An 18,367-nucleotide genomic window follows, 5' to 3' on the forward strand; every position below is an offset into this window, starting at 1 on the left:
TTTTTTTTTTTTTTGAGATGGAGTTTTGCTCTTGTTGTCCAGGCTGGAGTGCAATGGCGGGGTCTTGGCTCACTACAACCTCTGCCTCCCGGGTTCAAGTGATTCTCCTGCCTCAGCCTCCGGAGTAGCTGGGATTACAGGCATGCGCCACCACGCCCTGCTAATTTTGTATTTTTAGTAGAGATGGGGTTTCTCCGTGTTGGTCAGGCTGGTCTCGAGCTCCCAATCTCAGGTGATCCGCCCGCCTCGGCCTCCCAAACTGCTGGGATTACAGGCGTGAGCACAACTCAGGAGGCCCTGGAACTCATCTTGGGCCATTCAAGAAAGGGCAGGAAGGGTCCTCTCCTTTCCCACCTTTCCTAAGCTGAAGGAGTGCACACTTCTCAGACTTTCAAGGCAGCAGGAACGGGGTTACAAGGTAGTCTGGCAGCTGGCGCAAGCCCTCTGGGCCCTAGTGCCGGACAGCAGTTTGGTGGCATTGCCTGTTCTTTAAAATGGGTTTGGGTGTAGCCATGAGCCTCCGCCATGCAGCGGGTGTGCAGGCCTCTCCCTCCCTCAGAATATCCTCACCCACCCCTCCCCACTTGAAATAGGCCCTTGAGAACACTGCTGGCAGGGAGGCGGCTGTTCTCCCTCCTAAGGGAAAAGTTTGCAGCCCAGTGCTGCAGGGCAGTGGGGTGAGGGGGAAGCCAAAGTGCCCCCACGACCCCTCAGCAGGAGTCTCTCCTGGCTTTGGAAGGGGCTGAAGGCCCAGGGCTCTCACCAGGGAACTCAGTCCTGCTCAGCCGGTCTGGACTCCTCCTCCAAGTCCAAATCCACAGACCAAACAAAGGACATGGCTCAGTTCCACCTTAAATACACAGGGAATCTGCCTGTTAGCACGCTAAGGAAGCTGTTTCTTACCTTAAATTATCCATTAATTTCCTCCAACTGAAAGATACTCTAAAAATTTTCTGTTGTGGGAGGGTTTAAGCTTGGTCCCTCTGAGGGGGTGGGCCCTGCTGTGTCAGCCCGTTGTGTCTGCCCGTGGAAGGTGTGCCATGTGCCACGGTATGCCATGTGCAGTGGACACGCCTGTGTGTCTCGCCTGGCGCTGGAGACTCTGCTCTCTGTGTACTAAGCGAGTACTGGAGTCCCAGGGCCTACCTTGCCCACTGCCTGTGGGAAGCCCACAGTTTACACAAAGTGCATTCAAGTAAGCAGGTCTCCCTGCCCCCCCGGCCTCCCAGAACATTGGTGCCCGGAGGGCAGGTGGGGGAGGGCGTTCCTGAACGAAGGCCGGTTTCCCTCTGCCGGGAGGAAACCCCATTTCCCTCCTACCCCTAGGCGCTTGCTACATCTTGCCCGGCATCAGACAGGAAAGAACCTTTTGTTCCCAGCTTGTAGGAAGTCTGAGCCGGACCCCTTATCTACCCACAGCGCTTCCTGGACCGGAGACCTGGACCGGGCTCCTAAGGGGCTGGCTCCCGGTCTTGGTCTTGGCCTTGGCGCCCTCCTTTCTCTGTGCTTTGGGCAGGGGAAGCTTCGGACGGCAAGGTCTCGGCTTTCGTGAGAGCCTGGTGGAACCGGTGTTCCCCGCAGGCTACTCTGCGGGGGCGGGGGTTAGTCCCGGCCTTCCCGGCAGTGTCGTCTCCCCGGTGGGGGCTGGGGACGTACCCCCAGAGCTCCCGGAGCAGCGCCGTGGCCAAGGCCTGAACCCGGTCTGACATCTAGTGGCCTCCTGGGCCCGGGCGGGGCGACAGCAGGGCAGGGAAGAAGGTGGAGGGCAGAAGGGGAGGCGTGGAAGGAGAAAATCAGGAAGCAGGGGGCCAAGCCGGGGAAGGGCGGCGGGTCTCGCCCCTGGCGCCCGCTCTTCTCAGGGCCCGTCCCGCCCCCCAGGCCTGGCTGACCCCAGGTCCTTACATGCGCAGTCGGGGCTTGCCCTGGCGAATCCCGCGGCCCTCCATCCCCGCGGGCCGCAGACCCCACTCGCCCACGATCGTGGGGACCTCGGACGGGGGTCGCGAGGCCGGGCTTACGGTGACAGCGGTTCGCCTACGTGCGAGGCCGGAGCTGGCAGGGCCCATTCCCGAGCGTGGCTGCAACCGCTGGGGGCTGGCACGTGCGGGCAGCCCCGGGGGCCGCGTGCGCCACTTCCGGCCGGGGAGGCCCCGCCCCGCTCGCCACCCGGTTGCCATGGCGACGCCGTCGCGCCAAGGCCCGCGGAACCGGCCGAGCGATCCGGGCGCGGCGCAGGGAGGCTCGCGGGACGCTCGGGTAGGCGAGGTAGGTGGCCGGGCCGGGTATGGGAGCGGAGCGCGCAGGGGTGCGGGGCGGGGTGGCCCAGGTGAGCCCCCACTGCGCAGAGAGGGACCACGCCGGGCTCCCGAGTCGCAGCCGGCCTAGCACCTGCCCCCTGCGGCCGCACGCCGGACTGCGGCGCCGACCCGCACCCTGGGTCCGAGGGCTGCAGGGCTCGCCTGCCCTCTTGGAGCCGCAGCCTCTCCCGGTCCAGGAGGCCCCCGCCCTGGCCTGCCCGGGTGCCAGGTCTCTGCTGAAGTTAGAACCGAGACCCCCGCTTGCCGGTGACCTCGAGTTTGGATCTTTGCTCCTGCGCCGCGTTCTAGAGCAAGGTAGGGTGCAAGTGGACCAACCAGCCTTTGCCACGGCTGCCCTCTTGAAACCTGAAACCGGAGCCACCGCCTCTTGCCCGGACGCAGTAGGGCCGGGGCTGCAGCATGGAGCCGCAGGTCCCCGCCTGTGTCTCCCGACGCCCCCAGCTTCTGAGCGCGAGGGTGGGAGTTTCCCGAGTGGGAAAGCCCCACTCCTTCAGTGGCCTTGGTGGGTCTGGCTGGTACCAACTGCGTTGAGGGCGGAGCTGCCGCCACGTTGACACCTGGGAGATGGCGGGGCCACCCACCCTCCCTCCCTCCCTGCCCCGTCCCCGACTGTATCACGAAGTGAGGATCATCCGTGTGGATCTAGGGCCCCCTTCCCAGACTTCTCCTTTCTGGTGGCTCCCCTCCTCTCATTCATTCCACTTTGGCAGCCTTTGTGGATTTTCTGACCCCGTAAATGAAGTTACATCTAGGGCGCCTGGATTCTACCCCTTTGTTTTAATAGCTAATGAAACAACAACAACAACAACAACAACAAAGATTTGCCACCTCCTCCAGTTGCCTGTATTTCTCCTGTAAAATGTGGTGGTGGCAGGAAAATATGAGGCGGCGGCAGCCCCACCTCTTGCACGAGGAGCCTCCTAGAGCTGGAGGTGGAACCACCCTGCTTGTCCCTCTCCTCTCCCCCTCCCCTCCCCATGTTGGCCAGGTTGGTCTCAAACTCCTAACCTCAAGTGATCTGCCCGCCTTGGCCTCCCAAAGTGCTAGGATTACAGACGTGAGCCACCGCGCCCAGCCTTGTTGTACCACTTTTCTGCCCTCACCACTTTCCCTTGGCAGGCAGAGCTTGGGCTCCTGCTAATACCGGGTGGTTCAGTGACATAAGATCGCATTGGTGGAAGGGAATGAGAAATGAACCCTCTCTAAATGCATAACTTCACTGGGAAAAAGCACTCTACTGTCTGAGCAAATCATAAATGAATTTTGGGAATGTAAAATGTCACAGACTAAAAGCAGACCATCCTGTGTTCTTCCCAGCCCCAGGAGCTTCTGCTTGGTGTGGGGGGCTAATGGTGGACAGAAAGGGAGTGTGGATTTATTAGAGATGGCTGCCATCTGGCTCTCTGTGGCCCCAAACCTTGTGTCAGTAGTGCCACTCTTCCTAAGGTGCTCTTAGGATCAGATTTCGTTTTTGTAAGATTGCTCTTTGATGGAATGCTCACTGTGTGGCAGGCACTGTGCTGGGCACTGGCACACGTTTATCCACTTACTCTTTCTGTGTTCAATAAGGTAGATCCAGATATCCTTCCACTTTATAGATTAGGAAGCAGGCTGGGAGAAGAGACTTGGCTTGTCCAGGAGCTGATGGTTTTAAATAGCCTGTTTTGAAATCACATCTCTCTAACCTGGGCTGCACTGGGCCTTTCATGGGCCCCTTCTTCCATAAAGATAAAATAATAACAATTGGCCGGGTGCGGTGGCTCACGCCTGTAATCCCAGGAGTTTGGGAGGCTGAGGTGGGCGGCTCACGAGGTCAGGAGTTCGAGACCAGCCTGGCCAATGTGGTGAAAGCGCGTCTCTACTAAAGATAAAAAAAATTGTCTGGGTGTGGTGGCGCACGCCTATAATCTCAGACTCTGGGAGTCTGAGGCAGGAGAATCGCTTGAACCTGGGAGGCGGAGGTTGCAATGACCCGAGATCTTGCCATGGTACTCCAGCCTGGGCAATAGGGTGGGACTCCGTCTCAAAAAAAAAAAAAAAAAAAAAAAAAATTGGCTGAGCTCTGTGGCTCACGCCTGTAATCCCAGCACTTTGGGAGGCCGAGGCGGGTGGATCATGAGGCCAGGAGATCGAGAACGTCCTGGCTAACACGGTGAAACCCCTCTACTAAAAAAAAAAAAAAAGAAAAAAAAATTTAGCCGGGCATGGTGGTGGGCGCCTGTAGTCCCAGCTACTCAGGAGGCTGAGGCAGGAGAATGGCATGAACCTGGGAGGCGGAATTTGCAGTGAGCTGAGATTGTGCTACTACACTCCAGCCTGGGGGACAGAGCGAGACTCTGTCTCAAAAAAAAAAAGGAAAATAATAATAAAATTATACAACTGTATTGGTATAAAGACAAGCAAGTATAGGGCCGGGAGCGGTGGTTCGGCCTGTAATCCCGCACTTTGGAGGCGAGACGGGGGGATCACGAGTCAGAGATCGAGCCATCCTGGCTACCCGGTGAAACCCGTCTCTTACTAAAAAATACAAAAATTAGCGGGCGAGGTGGCGGCGCTTGTAGTCCCAGCTACTCGGTGAGGCTGAGGGCAGGAGAATGGCGTGAACCCGGGAGCAGAGCTTGCAGTGAGCTGGGAGATGGCACTGCACTCCAGCTCTGGGCGAAGAGCGAGATTCCGTTTCAAAAAAACAAAAAAAAAAGAAGAAAGACAAGTATAATCCATACTGGATTAAAATTAATTTTAAAAACGAAACATTTTAGGGCTGGCTCATGTCTGTCTGTAATCCCAGAGCTTTGGGAAGCTGAGGCAGGAGGACTGCTTGAGACCAGGAGTTTGAGACTAGCCTGTGCAACATAGTGAGACCCTATCTCTCCAAAAAAAAAAAGAAAAAATTAACCGGGCATTTTAGCATAGCTGTAGTTCCAGCTACTTGAGAAGCTGAGGTGGGAGGATTCCTTGAGCCCAGGAGTTCGAGGCTGCCATGAGCTATGATCATGCCACTATTCCAGTCTGGGTGACAGAGTTAGACAGTGTTTCCAAAAAAAAAAAAAAAAAAAATTAATTAAAATAAGTTTTTAAAAATTGCAACATTTTCCTCAACCCTGAATGTTCAGTTTTTTCTTCTGATTTTCATGGAAATGGAAACATTTTTGTTTGTAAGCATTCAGAGTCCTCTGTTTTGTGGGAGAAAGGAGCTCAGTGTTTGACTTCAGGCTCTGCTGCTTCCTGGGTACCTAGTTCCTTGGTCCAAGCAGCCTGGATGCCCCGGGTCCCTGGGCTGCCTGGGCCAGGACAGCCACCCCAGGAGAGATGGAAATGCAGCCCCTGCAGCTTGTTGGCCCGCCTATAATGCCTTCTCTCTCACACTTTGCTCAGGGCCTGGTGTCTTTGCATGCACCAGGGCTTAGTGCCATGCTGGTACCAGCGTGGGGAGGATGCAGGAGGACTGGCATGGGACGGGGAGCACCGCCTGGGAAGCCTCTTCTTCCTGGGGCTACTGGGGTGCTGAGAAAGTACCCTAATAGCTCACACCACGCTTTGCTTTCTCCTTCATCACGTGGTAGGATGTTCTAGGGCAATTGAGCTGTTTTCCCCTTCACCCATCAAGAAGAGATATCAGCTTTTCCCCAGTCACAATCTTTCCTAACTCAATTCAGACCCTGCTGTTGATAAGGAGGGCTGTGGCCAGCCCAGGCTACCCACTTTCCAGCCTCCCCTGCTCCGCCTTCCGCCCCCGAGGCTGTGCACCATGTGCAGTATCTGGTCCCCAATAATGAGATTAGTCCTGGTCGCCTTTTAATAAAAAGCAGTGGGTGTGGGGAGGGAGAGTGATGCTTGCCTCGGTGAAGCTTTGCGGGCCATGCTGTCCTTAATACGCTTATTCCATTAAGTGGAGTCTGGCTGCAGGTGGGGTGAGTGGGTGGGGACAAGGGTGACTCTGACAGCTCTAAGCTCCAGAAACTGCCAGAGATCTGTCACCCTCATCCTGAGCTCTCACAGAGGAAGGCAAGTGACTGTGTGAGGGGCTGTGTGAGCCCCCTCTGGTCGCAAGGTTCTGGTCTGCAGGGCAGCGGAGCCCTTGGGGGTGGAGAGTGGCAACTTCCAGGCCTTGAAGCTGCTGCCCACAGTTCTGCTCTGAGAACACAGAGGGTCCAAGAACAGCCGGTGTCCCAGGGCTGCCCAGTGAGGAGGGAAGGGTGAGAGAGTGTTCTCGCTGTCAAGACTGGGAAATGAGGGCCACGATTCAAAGGCTTGCTTCCTAGGGAGTAAATCTCACCCGATGTCCAGGTGTGCAAATGCAGCAGACACATTTGTGGGTGGGTCAGATTCTGTCCAGAGATATCAGAATGTCTATCCCTGTACACCCCCATCTCTGGCATGGGACACAGCCCTTCCCTGCACACAAATGGGTTATCAGTTATGTCCAATGAATGGCCTCGCGAGAGCCCTGTTGGGAAGGGATTATCTGCTCATCTCCTGTAAAGCACAGAGCCACACTCAGAACCTACGGACTGAGATCGCCTGCAGGCCAGCCACGGGCTTTCCTGTCATCCTCACGCTTAGACTTTGAAGCCTTGCCTTTGAATTGGAAGCAGGCTGCTGTCATTCCAGAGGCCCCTGTTCATCTCTGGCTTCCTTCCAGATGACCAGGGGCCCCGGGTCCCTGGGCTGCCTGGGCCAGGACAGCCGCCTTAGGAGCAAATGGAAATGCAGCTTCCGTGGCTTGTTTGCCCTCCTGTAACCCCTTCCCTCTCACCCTCAGTCAGGGCCTGCTGTCTTGCACGCACCAGTGCTTAGTGCCATGGTGAAACCGAGGCGGGGAGGACGCAGGAGGACTGGCACAGGAGCGGGGGCACCGCCCCGGGAGCTTCCCCTGCGTCAAAGCAGCTTCCTCAGTGAGCTCCAACACAGATCCTTGCTGACTTCAGTCTCTGGAAAGCCTGACAGCGCCACCCTAGTGCCTGGGCCTTGGCAAGGCCAAAGCCACAAGCAGGCAGCCACTGTTCCATAGGAGAGCTAGAGACGCTGTCACCCACAGACATCAAAGCAGGGGTGCTGTCTTCCGTGTGCACATTGGGACGGGTCTTGGAGGCCCAGATTAGCTCCTGGCTTGAACTTATATCACCCTTACCTGAAAATCTGCGTCGGCACCGCTCATCTGCATGCCCCTTGAGGGCAGGGACCAGGCCCCTTCTGTGTGGCCCCAGCACCTGGCCGAGTGCAGGCGCGTATGGGTCGAGTTGAGCTGCTATTTGCTGATGGGAATTTAGGGGCATGTCGCTTGTCCTCTTTGAGCCTCTATTTCCTGGCCTGTCAAACTGGGGCAATGCCCCTGTTATCCACACAGTGTCATTTAAGGGTGACATGAGAGATGGCATGAGGTACCCAGCACAGGGCAGGTGCTTACAGGCTGTGGGATCCCCACCCTACTGACACACCAAGCACATGTCTGCCCTGCCATGGTGGGGATCAAACAACGTTAGGGTTCTGACTCCCCGGGAGGCCAGGCCGGGCATTTCACTGTAGGATGTTGAAGCCGCAGGCAGTCGTCGCTGCGAGAAGAGAGCCTGGCTCTGAGGTCCGCTGTCTTCTGGGGAGCCTGGTGGGAAGGAAGGAGTGGGCAGCGGCCCCTCGCTCTGCCGGCCTCTCCTGCCCTTTGTACTCCACGAGGCGTGAGGAAGTTGCCAGGTCGCCCAGCAGAGGGAGGGGTGATGTCCCCTCTGTTCTTCCTAATTTGTTGCTAATCAGATTCTGCTTGCAGCCGGGCTCTCTGGGGATGAATCTAATAAAGGAGGCGGTGACCTGGAGAGGACAGACGACAAGTGACCGGGGGGGGGGGACAGCACTTCTTTCGGTACATTTTCCTGTTAGACTCAGTATTAGAGACCCAAGGATTCCCAAGGAGGAGCAAGAGCGTCCCTGCCTTTGAGGAGCAGACAGGACACTGCCAGGGTAAGGAGGCTCCGGGAGAGGGGACAAAGTGATCTGCTCACTGTGGTGTCTGGGGAGTGGAGGCAGGGGTGTGGGGTCCGCAGCAGGAAGCCAGGCTGGACCGTGTCCTTGGATTCTGTGAGCCCAGGCGTCTCCTCTAGAGGGCCTAGTAGGAACAGTGGGGGCTGCAGATGGAAATGGGCAGGATCATGCCACGCAGTTGGCATTTCACTGGCACTCGGGGCCTGTTGCGCAGGGGACAGCATGACCTTGGGAGCTGGCTTTGTCCCTGGCATGTCTGTCATGTTGAAGAGGGAGAAGCTGCAGGCCCTGACTTGGGTGTGGCAGTGAGGATGCTCAGGAGGGAAGTGAGGGGAGGGGCCCCAGCATGCGGCGACCTGGGCAGCCTTCTGTGGAGGAGCTGAGGTGTCACCTGGGCCTGAAAGAAGGGCAGCCCCACTAGCTAGTGGGGAGGGCGTGAGAGAACTTGGTGACGACGGAAGAGGAGGTGACTTGGGACGAGCTGGGTTTGAAGCATCTGTGGGATGTCCAGGTAGGGATGAATAGTGAACTGTCAGAAATGGGGCTTGAATTTGGGGTGGCGGGGACAGAACTGATACCCCTGTAGGTGACAGATTAAGACAGAGGCAGGAGTTCCAAAAATAGGATTTATTGTTGGCTGGGGCTTCTGGAATCCCATATTCCCGCCCACCCTGGAATGTGGATTGAGGCTGTGTTTCTGGGAGATGATTTGACGGAATGTGTCAGAAATCTAAAACAGAACCTAGCCCTTGTTTCAGGACTCCGTGCAGAGAAGTTTGCAAACATGTACACATCCTGTTGTTTATTTGGTGGAAAACTGAAAGCTAGCTAAATGCTGAACAATGGGAACTAGTTGGCTAAAAAATGGCTGTGCAATGCAAGAGTGTGAGGTTTACGGAAACGATGATGTGGGCGCATATCCATTGACACAAACATCCATGTGTGCTACACCCTTAGTTAAAAAGCAGGTTAGAACATGGCACGATCCTGCTTCTATAAAAGGATGCATATGTGTTTTGTAGGAAGAAGTTGTGTGAGGATATAGATCAAGTGCTGACGGCCTGTCATTTTACCTTTTTTGCTGATCCATATTCTACTGTGGTGCATGTGGATTATTAACACACACACATCCTTTTTTTAATCAAGAAAAAAAATTTTTTTTGAGACAGAGTCTTATTATATCACCCAGGCTGGAATGCAGTGGCGCGATCTTGGCCCACTGCAACCTCTGCCTCCCCGGCTCAAGGGATTCTAGTACCTTAACCTCCCGAGTAGCTGGGATTACAGGTGTGAGCCGCTATGCCTGGCTAATTTTTGTAATTTTAGTAGAGATGGGGTTTCACCATGTTGTGGCTGGTCTTGAACTCCTGGCCTCAGGTGATCCACTTGCCTTGGCCTCCCCAGGTGCTGGGATTATAGGTGTGAGCCACGGCACCCGGTCCACACCCCCCCCCTTTAATGGTGGAGTTGCCAACAGTTGTCTGATGTGGCGAGAGAATTGGAGAGCAGAGAAGGAGCCCATCCCTGGGAGGGACTGAAAACCAGCTCCTGGGCACTGCAGGGCAGAGCGTGTGCCAGGTATGAAGGGGGTCAATGCCCCTGTGCTGGCCACTGTCCCCCTAGTTCTGATACAGTTGCTGCCAGGAGAGGCTGGACTGAGTCGAGGGGCCAGTGGGGAACTGTCCAGGGCGGGTGGGGGGCAGCAGCAGTGCTCTGGGGTCTGCTTGTGGTGGCCATGGTGGTGGCCATGGTGGTGGCAGTTGCAGTGGCAACTGTGGGCCATGGCAGCACTTTTCCGTGGCGCACAGGCCTCTGTCAGGTGAAGGGAGAGCAGGTGAGGCCATGCTTGTTCTCCTCCTGCCGCCTCTTCCCCCATCCCCAGCTGCTGGGTGCTCTCCTGCCTGGCACGAGGCTGTGCAGGCACTGGGCACTCCCTTGGGCTCCTAGCAGGGCCTTCTCATTCCTGCTTCCCTAGGAACCACCCGCTCGCCTTTCCTCCTGGAGGGTCACGTGGGGCCGAGCACCTGGGACAGCCGGGCTGCGCTCTACCCAGCCCCCTCATAGGCCTTGTTTCTGGGGGCCTTCAGTTTTGGAAACCTCACCTAAGGGCCCCTCTAGAGTGCGGGTCCTCCCCGCCCCCCGCTTGGAGGGGAAGCGCCCCTTCCCTGTGTGCTGACAGGTGCCTGTGTGTAGCACAGTCAGTGGCACTTCTATTCTGGCAGGCGCGTGGGGCGGGCGGAGGGGTTGGGGAAAAAGCCTGGGTGTGGGGTGGGGAAGCCTCCTCATCGCCAGCGTGGAGTTAAAAACCGGGCTAGGGGAGGGAGACTTCCCATTTCTCCCCAGATGTATTTCGTGATGCGTCTGGAGAAAAGGTGTGACCAGTCCCTTCCTTCCCTTCAAGGAGTGCTCTCGCCTGTGTAACTCACCTGTAAAGCCCACCCAGGGAAGGCCAGGGCCTCATGAAACAGAAAAGAAAGCCAGGCACTGGGCCCTTGCGCTCACTAGAACTTGGGGTGTCTTTCCTTGCCCCTTCACCGCATATGGAACTCCTGGTGTCGTGTCCCAGGTCACGCCTGTCCCTGTGGGGAGGCTGGGCCCCCCCTCAGCCACTCCTGAGACTTAGGACCTCTGCCCATGGACGATGGGTGGGAAGGAGCTTGGGGGTGGGAGATCGAGGGCTGTTTCCAGCAGGAGCCTGGGGTGAGGGTGGCAGGGCACCATGGGAGTAGCTGCGCCGCATCTCAGGGTGGCGTAGTGCACATCTTGCAGGAGGACATGTGCATCTCAGGGGGGCTGCTCGCATCGGGGCGCCGTGTGCATCTCGGGGGGGCTGCGTGCATCTAGGGGGACTTGCGCATCTCCGAGTGCTGTGCACATCTAGCGGGGGTGGCTGTGCGCATCTGGAGGGGGCTGTGCGCAACCTGGGGGGGTGTTGCGTGCATCTAGCTGGGGTGGCTGTGTGCATTTCGGGGGGCTGTGTGCATTTCAGGGGGGCTGTGGGTATCTGGGGGGACCGTGCTCATCTCCGGGGGCGGCTGTGCGCATCTTGTAGGGGGGCGCTGTGCGCATCTTGGGGGTGTGCACATCTCGGGGGGTCTGTGCGCATCTTGGGGGGCTGTGCACATCTGCGGGGGCTGTGTGCATCTCAAGGGCTCTGTGCACATCTCGTGGTGCTGTGTGCTGCTCCTCTGAGCTTTGCTCTTTCTTGCAGCGTTTGCCTCAGCATGGAGGGCGGGGCCGCGGCATCCACCCCCGCAGCGCTGCCTTACTACGTGGCCTTCTCCCAGCTGCTGGGCCTGACCTTGGTGGCCATGACTGGCGCTTGGCTCGGGCTGTACCGAGGCGGCATTGCCTGGGAGAGCGACCTGCAGTTCAACGCGCACCCCCTCTGCATGGTCATAGGCCTGGTCTTCCTGCAGGGAGATGGTGAGTCCCGTGGGCCGCTCCTCTGGGCCCGGGCTTGTGGGGGTCCCTGAGAGGCAGTTTGCAGGGGTCTTGTCACCCCTGCGGTCTCTTCTGTTTGGACAAATCTAAGATTCTAGAAAAGGCACACAGGCCGGGCGCGGTGGCTCAAGCCTGTAATCCCAGCACTTTGGGAGGCCGAGACGGGCTGATCACGAGGTCAGGAGTTCGAGACCATCCTGGCTAACACGGTGAAACCCCGTCTCTACTGAAAATACAAAAGCTAGCCGGGCGAGGTGGCTCGCGCCTGTAGTCCCAGCTACTCGGGAGGCAGAGCTTGCAGTGAGCTGAGATCCGGCCACTGCACTCCAGCCCGGGCGACAAAGCGAGACTCCGTCTCAAAAGAAAAGACACACAGAAGCTGGTTCAGAGCCTGGGGAGATGGAATCCAAACCCAGGCTCTGAGGTTGGTGGGTGGCAGCTCCTCTCCAGCCTGGCCCGGCATTTTCACCTCGTTTCCACACACAGCATCCAAGGCAGGCGCTTCATGCAGCAGAGGGAAAGGAATGGGGCTCCGAACCAGGCCCTGCTGCAGGGGTGGTTTGAACTGAGGGAAAAAAAGTAAGCACATGTGAGAGTTTATAGGCGTGTGTGCGCACGTGCATATGTGTTGTTGGTCTTGGACTTGGCAGAGCTAGAGGCCTCTCCCTGGGGCAGGAGCAAGGCAGTGCTTGGCCTCCACCTGCCTTCAGGCCAGGTATCCTGGAAGCGGAATCTGCATCTGGTTGACTGGCTCTTCCTAGAGGTGGTCCTGGTGACAGCCACCCCTGAGCAGCAGAAAGCTAAGAGGCATTCCTCATGTGACCTGGCCTTGCCTACCGCTTCTGGAAGTGGGAGATCAGGCTGGGATCACAAGGTTCTGCTTGGGAGCCAGAGTGGGATGATCTGCTCAGGCTTAGGTGGGGGCCTGTGTGAGGAGCCACGTGGCTAACAGGTCAACTCAGAGGCTGCTTGTTGCCTCAGTGTGACCAACAGTGGACCTCAAACACAGCCTGGAATTTGCAGGACATCTAACAAGAAGGTAGGTGGGGTGGGGTGTCTGCTGGGCCGGGCAGCTCCTTTAGGTGGGGATGAGGGCAGAGGCGCTGCCTTCACTGCCTCTCCTGGTGGTGGGGACTGTGGTGCAGCCTCCCGCCCTGCCCTCTTTGAGTGTGCACAGCTGGGGAAGGTTGGAGGGTGGGGGAGGGGTGTTAAGGTGCACACAGCCTTAGGTGCCCTCAGAGAAGGCCAGGAGCTGCCCAGGGTCCCCAGGGAACCTGGCTTTCTCCTCCGGTTCCTGCAGCTAGGCTCCTGCTGCAAGCTGTCAGCTCACATCACCTCTCCACCAAGGTGCCTCCTTGCTGCGGGGGCAGGAGGCCTCACTGCAGGCGGATGCACTTACGTTCCCTCTCTCACCTCTCACAGCCCTACTGGTTTACCGTGTCTTCAGAAATGAAGCCAAACGCACCACCAAGGTCCTGCATGGGCTGCTGCATGTCTTTGCGCTCGTCATTGCCCTGGTTGGTGAGTTCGTGGGCGCAGCCTTCCCCGCCCCCTGCCTGTTTCTTCGGGTATGGCAAACAGCCACTTTATCTGCTCTGTTCCCTCCCCAGAGCCGTGATGGGCCCGCCCCCATCCCAAACATCCCCTGCAGGGCCACTGGGTGCTGGCAGCCATTGAGCTGGGACTAAAGCCCAGAAGTCCCTGCTAGCTGGTTCCTTGGGTCATCTTACCCCTTCCTTTTCCACGTCCAACCCTGTCTTCATATGGCCTATCTCTGGCCCAGGCTTGGTCGCGGTGTTTGACTACCACAGGAAGAAGGGCTACACTGACCTGTACAGCCTGCACAGCTGGTGCGGGATCCTTGTCTTCGTCCTGTACCTTGTGCAGGTGAGTCCTTCCAGCACCCGGGGCCTGTGGCCACCTACCAGGGAGGTGGGAGGGGCAGGGGAGCTGGGCTGAAACGTGCCTCATGGAAGGGCCTGTTTTCTGGGGTGCGTGCAGGTGAGAGAGCTGTCTTCCCAGGCCTGTGTGGGTGCAAAGCTAGGATTGGCGGCCAAGGGTGCGCAGCTTCCAGGCGCCCCATGGCAGACTCAGCATGTTTGGCCACAAGCCCAGCTTTCCGAATCTGCGAGTGTGCCAAGGCCTCAAGTGCTGGGGGACGGGTCCCTTGTCCCTAAGCACTTAGTACTCCTCCCACCACCGTGCTGAGGAGGGAGGAAACCAGGCAGGGCTGAGGGGCTTGCAGTCGCCATGTGGGCGCGTGGGCGTGGACCTGGGCTGACCTGGGCTGCTGGGGTTGCCGCCGCCCCGTCCCAGAACCACCTCCTTTCCTTCTAGTGGCTGGCGGGCTTCAGCTTCTTCCTGTTCCCCGGAGCTCCGTTCTCCCTGCGGAGCCGCTACCGCCCACAGCACATCTTCTTTGGTGCCACCATCTTTCTGCTTTCTGTGGGCACCGCCCTGCTGGGCCTGAAGGAGGCACTGCTGTTCAACCTCGGGTGAGTGTCCTGGGTGGGAGGGGCAGGACCTGGGCCACCCCTGCAGAGACCTCACCCTGCCCTCGGCTTCCCCAGCTGTGGCTTCCTGAGCCGTCTCTTGTGGCCTCGCAACTGGTGGCTGTAGTTATGCTTGCTAAGATTTGGGTGCATGGGGCTTGGCTTTGGTTAGCTTTCTTGATTTTATCCTTTCAAAGAAACTTCTGGGCTATGGGCACCCTATTTATTCCCATCACGCAGTAGGATCTGCAGAAGAACTGCTTAGAACTAGAATATTGATACAGATTTTTACATTAGAGATTGCTGGTTTTACATTAGAGATTGCTGGAGATTAGCTGGTTGGGGGTGGGGGGTGGTCGTTCTCTTTGGGTACGGTAGGGAGGCAGGAGCTGGTGCTGGAATCCCTACGACATCTTTAAGGCCCAGGATACGGGCATTTGGCCTGTGACCCCTTGGGCAGCTTCTCCCTTCCTCTCACCCCTGCAGGGACAAGTACAGTGCGTTTGAGCCCGAGGGCGTCCTGGCCAATGTGCTGGGCCTGCTGCTGGCCTGCTTCGGTGGGGCGGTGCTCTATATCTTGACCCGGGCTGACTGGAAGCGGCCTTCCCAGGCCGAAGAGCAGGCCCTCTCCATGGACTTCAAGACGCTGACGGAGGGAGACAGCCCCGGCTCCCAGTGATGCACCGGCCTGGCGCTGGGGGTTCGCGGGGTGTGTTCTTGCCCACTCCTGCTAAGGCATCTTCAGGATTGCAGGCTCCGGAGAGTGGCTCTGGCAGCAGGCGGGTGGGTGGGCGCAGCTGCGTCTATTTGAGTGCTGCTTTCTGGGGTCAGGTCTCTGCCTCCTCTGCTTCTCCTTTCTCTGCTGCTATAGACCAGTTCATTGTGTGTAGCTCCCGTATCTCTGTTGCCCCATTCAGTGCAGAAGGCTTTGGGTAGGACTTCGGGTGGTCAGTCCTGGTCGCAGAGCACAGGTCTTTAAAGAAGCGAGACAGGAGGACCCACCCTCCCGGCAGCAGATGCCTGGGGCAAGGCCAGGGGAAACGGGGGGGGGGGGGGGCCTCAGGGACAGGCCTGGAAAGGCCATGATGGCTGCTGAATTCAAACAAGGAGTCCCTCCAGCCCGAATAACATGTGACACAAATGGGCCCAGCCTTTGGCAGAGGAGCAAGTGATATGATGTGTAAAGTATGTTGGTGGTGAGAGCAAGGTTCCCCAGGAGAGGGGAGGGACTGGCCCCTGGGAAGCTCTGAGTGAGGCTGTGGCCCAGCTGTAGTCCTGACCTTCCTCTTCTTTAACCCTTTAGCCCTAGGACGGCTTTGGTGGGAGAGGGGATAGAAGCCCATGACTTCAGACAGACTTTCTCCTGGCAGATGGAGGCAGGCCTTCTCCCAGGCTCCTCCAGACATGGGAGTTGGGAATAGGGGGCACCTTGCAGCCCCTTCCTGCTGGGGCTCCCTCCTTGCAGCACCCCTCTTGCAGCTCAGCTCTGGTTTCCTTTCCCAGGCTCACCCAGGCTCTGCTCAGGCTGGGAGGCAGAGAGCACAAACTGTAGAATGTTTTAAATGAAAAACCGCTGCTGCTGGCTGTGGCTGGAGCCCCTGGGGCTGCTGGAGCTGCTGCCTCTGTTCTGGAGGACGAGCCTTCTCCTTCCCTGGTGTCCATCTTTCCAGGAAGTCAGGACTGAGGCAGAACCAGGTCATCCCCTGTGGCGTCTGCACATCACTGCAGCCCTTTAGAGTGTCCTGTTAGCTGAGCCACCATTGGCTTCGGCCCGGAACTAGTGTGAGTAAAACATTGATCAAGACCATCCTGACGAACACAGTGAAACCCATCTCTACTAAAAATGCAAAAAATTAGTTGGGCATGGTGACGGGTGCCTGTAGTCCCAGCTACTTGGGAGGCCGAGGCAGGAGAAGGGCGTGAACCCGGGAAGTGGAACTTGCAGTGAGCCGAGATGATACCATTGCACTCCAGCCTGGGCGACAGGCTCAAGAAAAAAAGAACATTGATCATGTGCTTGTTGGATCTGGTGACTTGGTGACTGTTCTCTCCCTGTTTTCCTTGTTTTTGGGGGTTTGAGGAGCATGACTTAGCTTGAGACAGACACAGTGTACTTCAGTGAAGAACTTAATACAATTTCCAAACCTGATGACCTTAGAGAAAGGGGCCAGTGTTCTCTAATGCTCGCATTTCCCGTAGTTGGCACTCGCATTTCCTGTAGTTGGCTTTTGCTGTGGCTTCTACCTCAGGCAATGTCATTTCTGAGAGCAGGTGGTTGTAGTCCAGGCCCCTCCCCAGCAGGGGCTGCCCAGGCTCCTTCCAGCCCCTTTCCCCACCTCCTCTCAGCCTGCCCGGATGACAGTGTTCGCCTCCTGTTTAGACTGTACACTCTTCAGGGGCAGGGGCACCGTCAGTTCTTTCATCAGCTGGCACGCACATGTATAGTGAAATGTTTACGTTCGAGAAGACTCTGCCTTAGACAAACTACCAAAGTACAATCGTGTCTCTCCCTAGCCAGAATGCTACAGAGAGAAATGGAACCTTAGGTTAGCAACAAAAGTCTGTAAACGGGTCTGTTTGCCAAAGTGAACACTGGATGACTAAGGAACCGAAGAAGGCCCCCAGAAGCAGATTTGTGGTGGGTTATTTTATTTTGCCTGTGGCCAATCTTCTGTGAAATACAATGTGCTGTTGGTGCAACAGATGATTCAATAAATGTCTACAGCAGACCTCTTGCCTGTTATTTTCCTTTAATGTGGTAATAAAAGGAGCCAGAGCTTTTAGCAGCCAGAAACATGACGTTAGCTCTAGGCCTGAGAGAAATTGAATATCCGCAGGCTGGGCACAGAAGGTAAAGTGATTAGTGATATTGATCATTGCCTAGGGTCTGAAAAGTCCCAGCGGTTGTCCAGTCTCCACCCAGCAGAGGCAGTGTTTCTACGTAGTTAGCTAAACCCTTGCTCTCAGCCTGAGAGGGTGGCCTGGAGGGTGGAGCTGCAAAAGCCTAAGAGCCTTGGCAAGGAGAATCTCCCAGTGTTTAATGGACCCCTTTCCCTCTGAAACCAGTCTTTTTGACCCTTAACAAGAGGAGCAAGGATTTTGGAACAAGCTGAGATTCCACTTTAGATCCACGTACGTGGCTCAGGCAGGTGTGTTTTTGGCAAATTTGGGTGGGACCGCACTGTGTGCTTTGTGCCTTGCCACTTAAAGCAGTGGTCCCAACCTTTTTGGCAGCAGGAACAGGTTTTGTGGAAGACAATTTTTCCACAGACCAGGGCTGGGGGCAGGGGATAGTTTTGGGATAATTCAAGCACATTACATTTATTGTGCATTTTATGTTATTACATTGTAATGTATAATGAAATAATTATACAACTCACCATAATGTGGAACCAATGGGAGCCCTGAGCTTGTTTTCCTGCAACTAGACAGTCTCATCTGGGGGTGATGGGAGACAGCGACAGATCAGGCATTCAGTTCTCCTGAGGAGCAGGCAGCCTGGATCCCTGGCATGCACAGTTCACAATAGGGTTTGCAGTCCTATGAGAATCTAATGCTGCAGCTGATTTGACAGGAGGTGGAGCTCAGGTGGCCATGCTTACCCGCTGCTGCTCACCTCCTACTGTGCGGCCAGGTTCTAACAGGCCATGGACCCACACTGGTCTGTGGCCCTGGGGCTGGGGACCCCTGACTTAAACCAATTTAAAAACTCACCAGAGCTCACTATTTAAAGGGAGCCAACAGCAAATCCTCTAATAAGGTAACGGGAGTCCCTGCTTCTCCTCATTGGTCTCAACTTTGTCTTCTGTATTGTAGCTGGTCTGTAATGTGTAGGAGTTACAGCGGAGAGGTCTTTCCTTAGGGCACCTGTAGAGTCCCTCCTGAATGAAGGCTTCTGTGTGGACCTTTTTATTATTATTATTATTTTTTGAGATGGAGTTTCGCTCTTGTTGCCCAGGCTGGAGTGTAATGGCGCGATCTCAGCTCACTGTAACCTCCGCCTCCCGGGTTCAAGCGATTCTCCTGCCTCTGCCTCCCAAGTAGCTGGGACTACAGGCATGTGCCACCACGCCCAGCTAATTTTTGTATTTTTAGTAGAGACGGGGGTTTCACCATGTGGGTCAGGCTGGTCTCGAACTC

The 18,367-nt window shown here is 56.7% G+C and overlaps 1 protein-coding gene across 8 annotated transcripts; it reads left to right on the forward strand.

The window, feature by feature from the left end:
- Positions 1–485: 485 nt before the first annotated feature.
- CYB561 (cytochrome b561) lies at positions 486–16,956 on the forward strand. 8 transcript variants are annotated; one of them, XR_001887473.1, is made up of 7 exons: positions 8,335–8,802; positions 11,503–11,717; positions 13,158–13,256; positions 13,519–13,622; positions 14,073–14,230; positions 14,714–15,010; positions 15,731–16,956. XR_001887473.1 is itself a non-coding variant. In XM_017882916.1 (7 exons), the coding sequence occupies exons 1-6, from the start codon at positions 8,795–8,797 to the stop codon at positions 14,904–14,906; spliced, it is 777 nt and encodes a 258-aa protein (XP_017738405.1). In that variant the 5' UTR covers positions 8,335–8,794; the 3' UTR covers positions 14,907–14,936; positions 15,731–16,956. The 8 variants fall into 8 exon arrangements, 7 of the variants coding, with proteins under 7 accessions (XP_017738409.1, XP_017738406.1, XP_017738408.1 ...); XM_017882916.1 differs by having other exon boundaries at positions 14,714–14,936; XM_017882920.1 differs by lacking the exon at positions 8,335–8,802 and adding an exon at positions 486–1,700 and having other exon boundaries at positions 14,714–16,956.
- Positions 16,957–18,367: the final 1,411 nt, after the last annotated feature.

The sequence above is a fragment of the Rhinopithecus bieti genome, unplaced genomic scaffold (genome assembly GCF_001698545.2).
Source record: "Rhinopithecus bieti isolate Rb0 unplaced genomic scaffold, ASM169854v2 scaffold_12928, whole genome shotgun sequence".
Taxonomy (NCBI): Eukaryota; Metazoa; Chordata; class Mammalia; order Primates; family Cercopithecidae; genus Rhinopithecus; species Rhinopithecus bieti.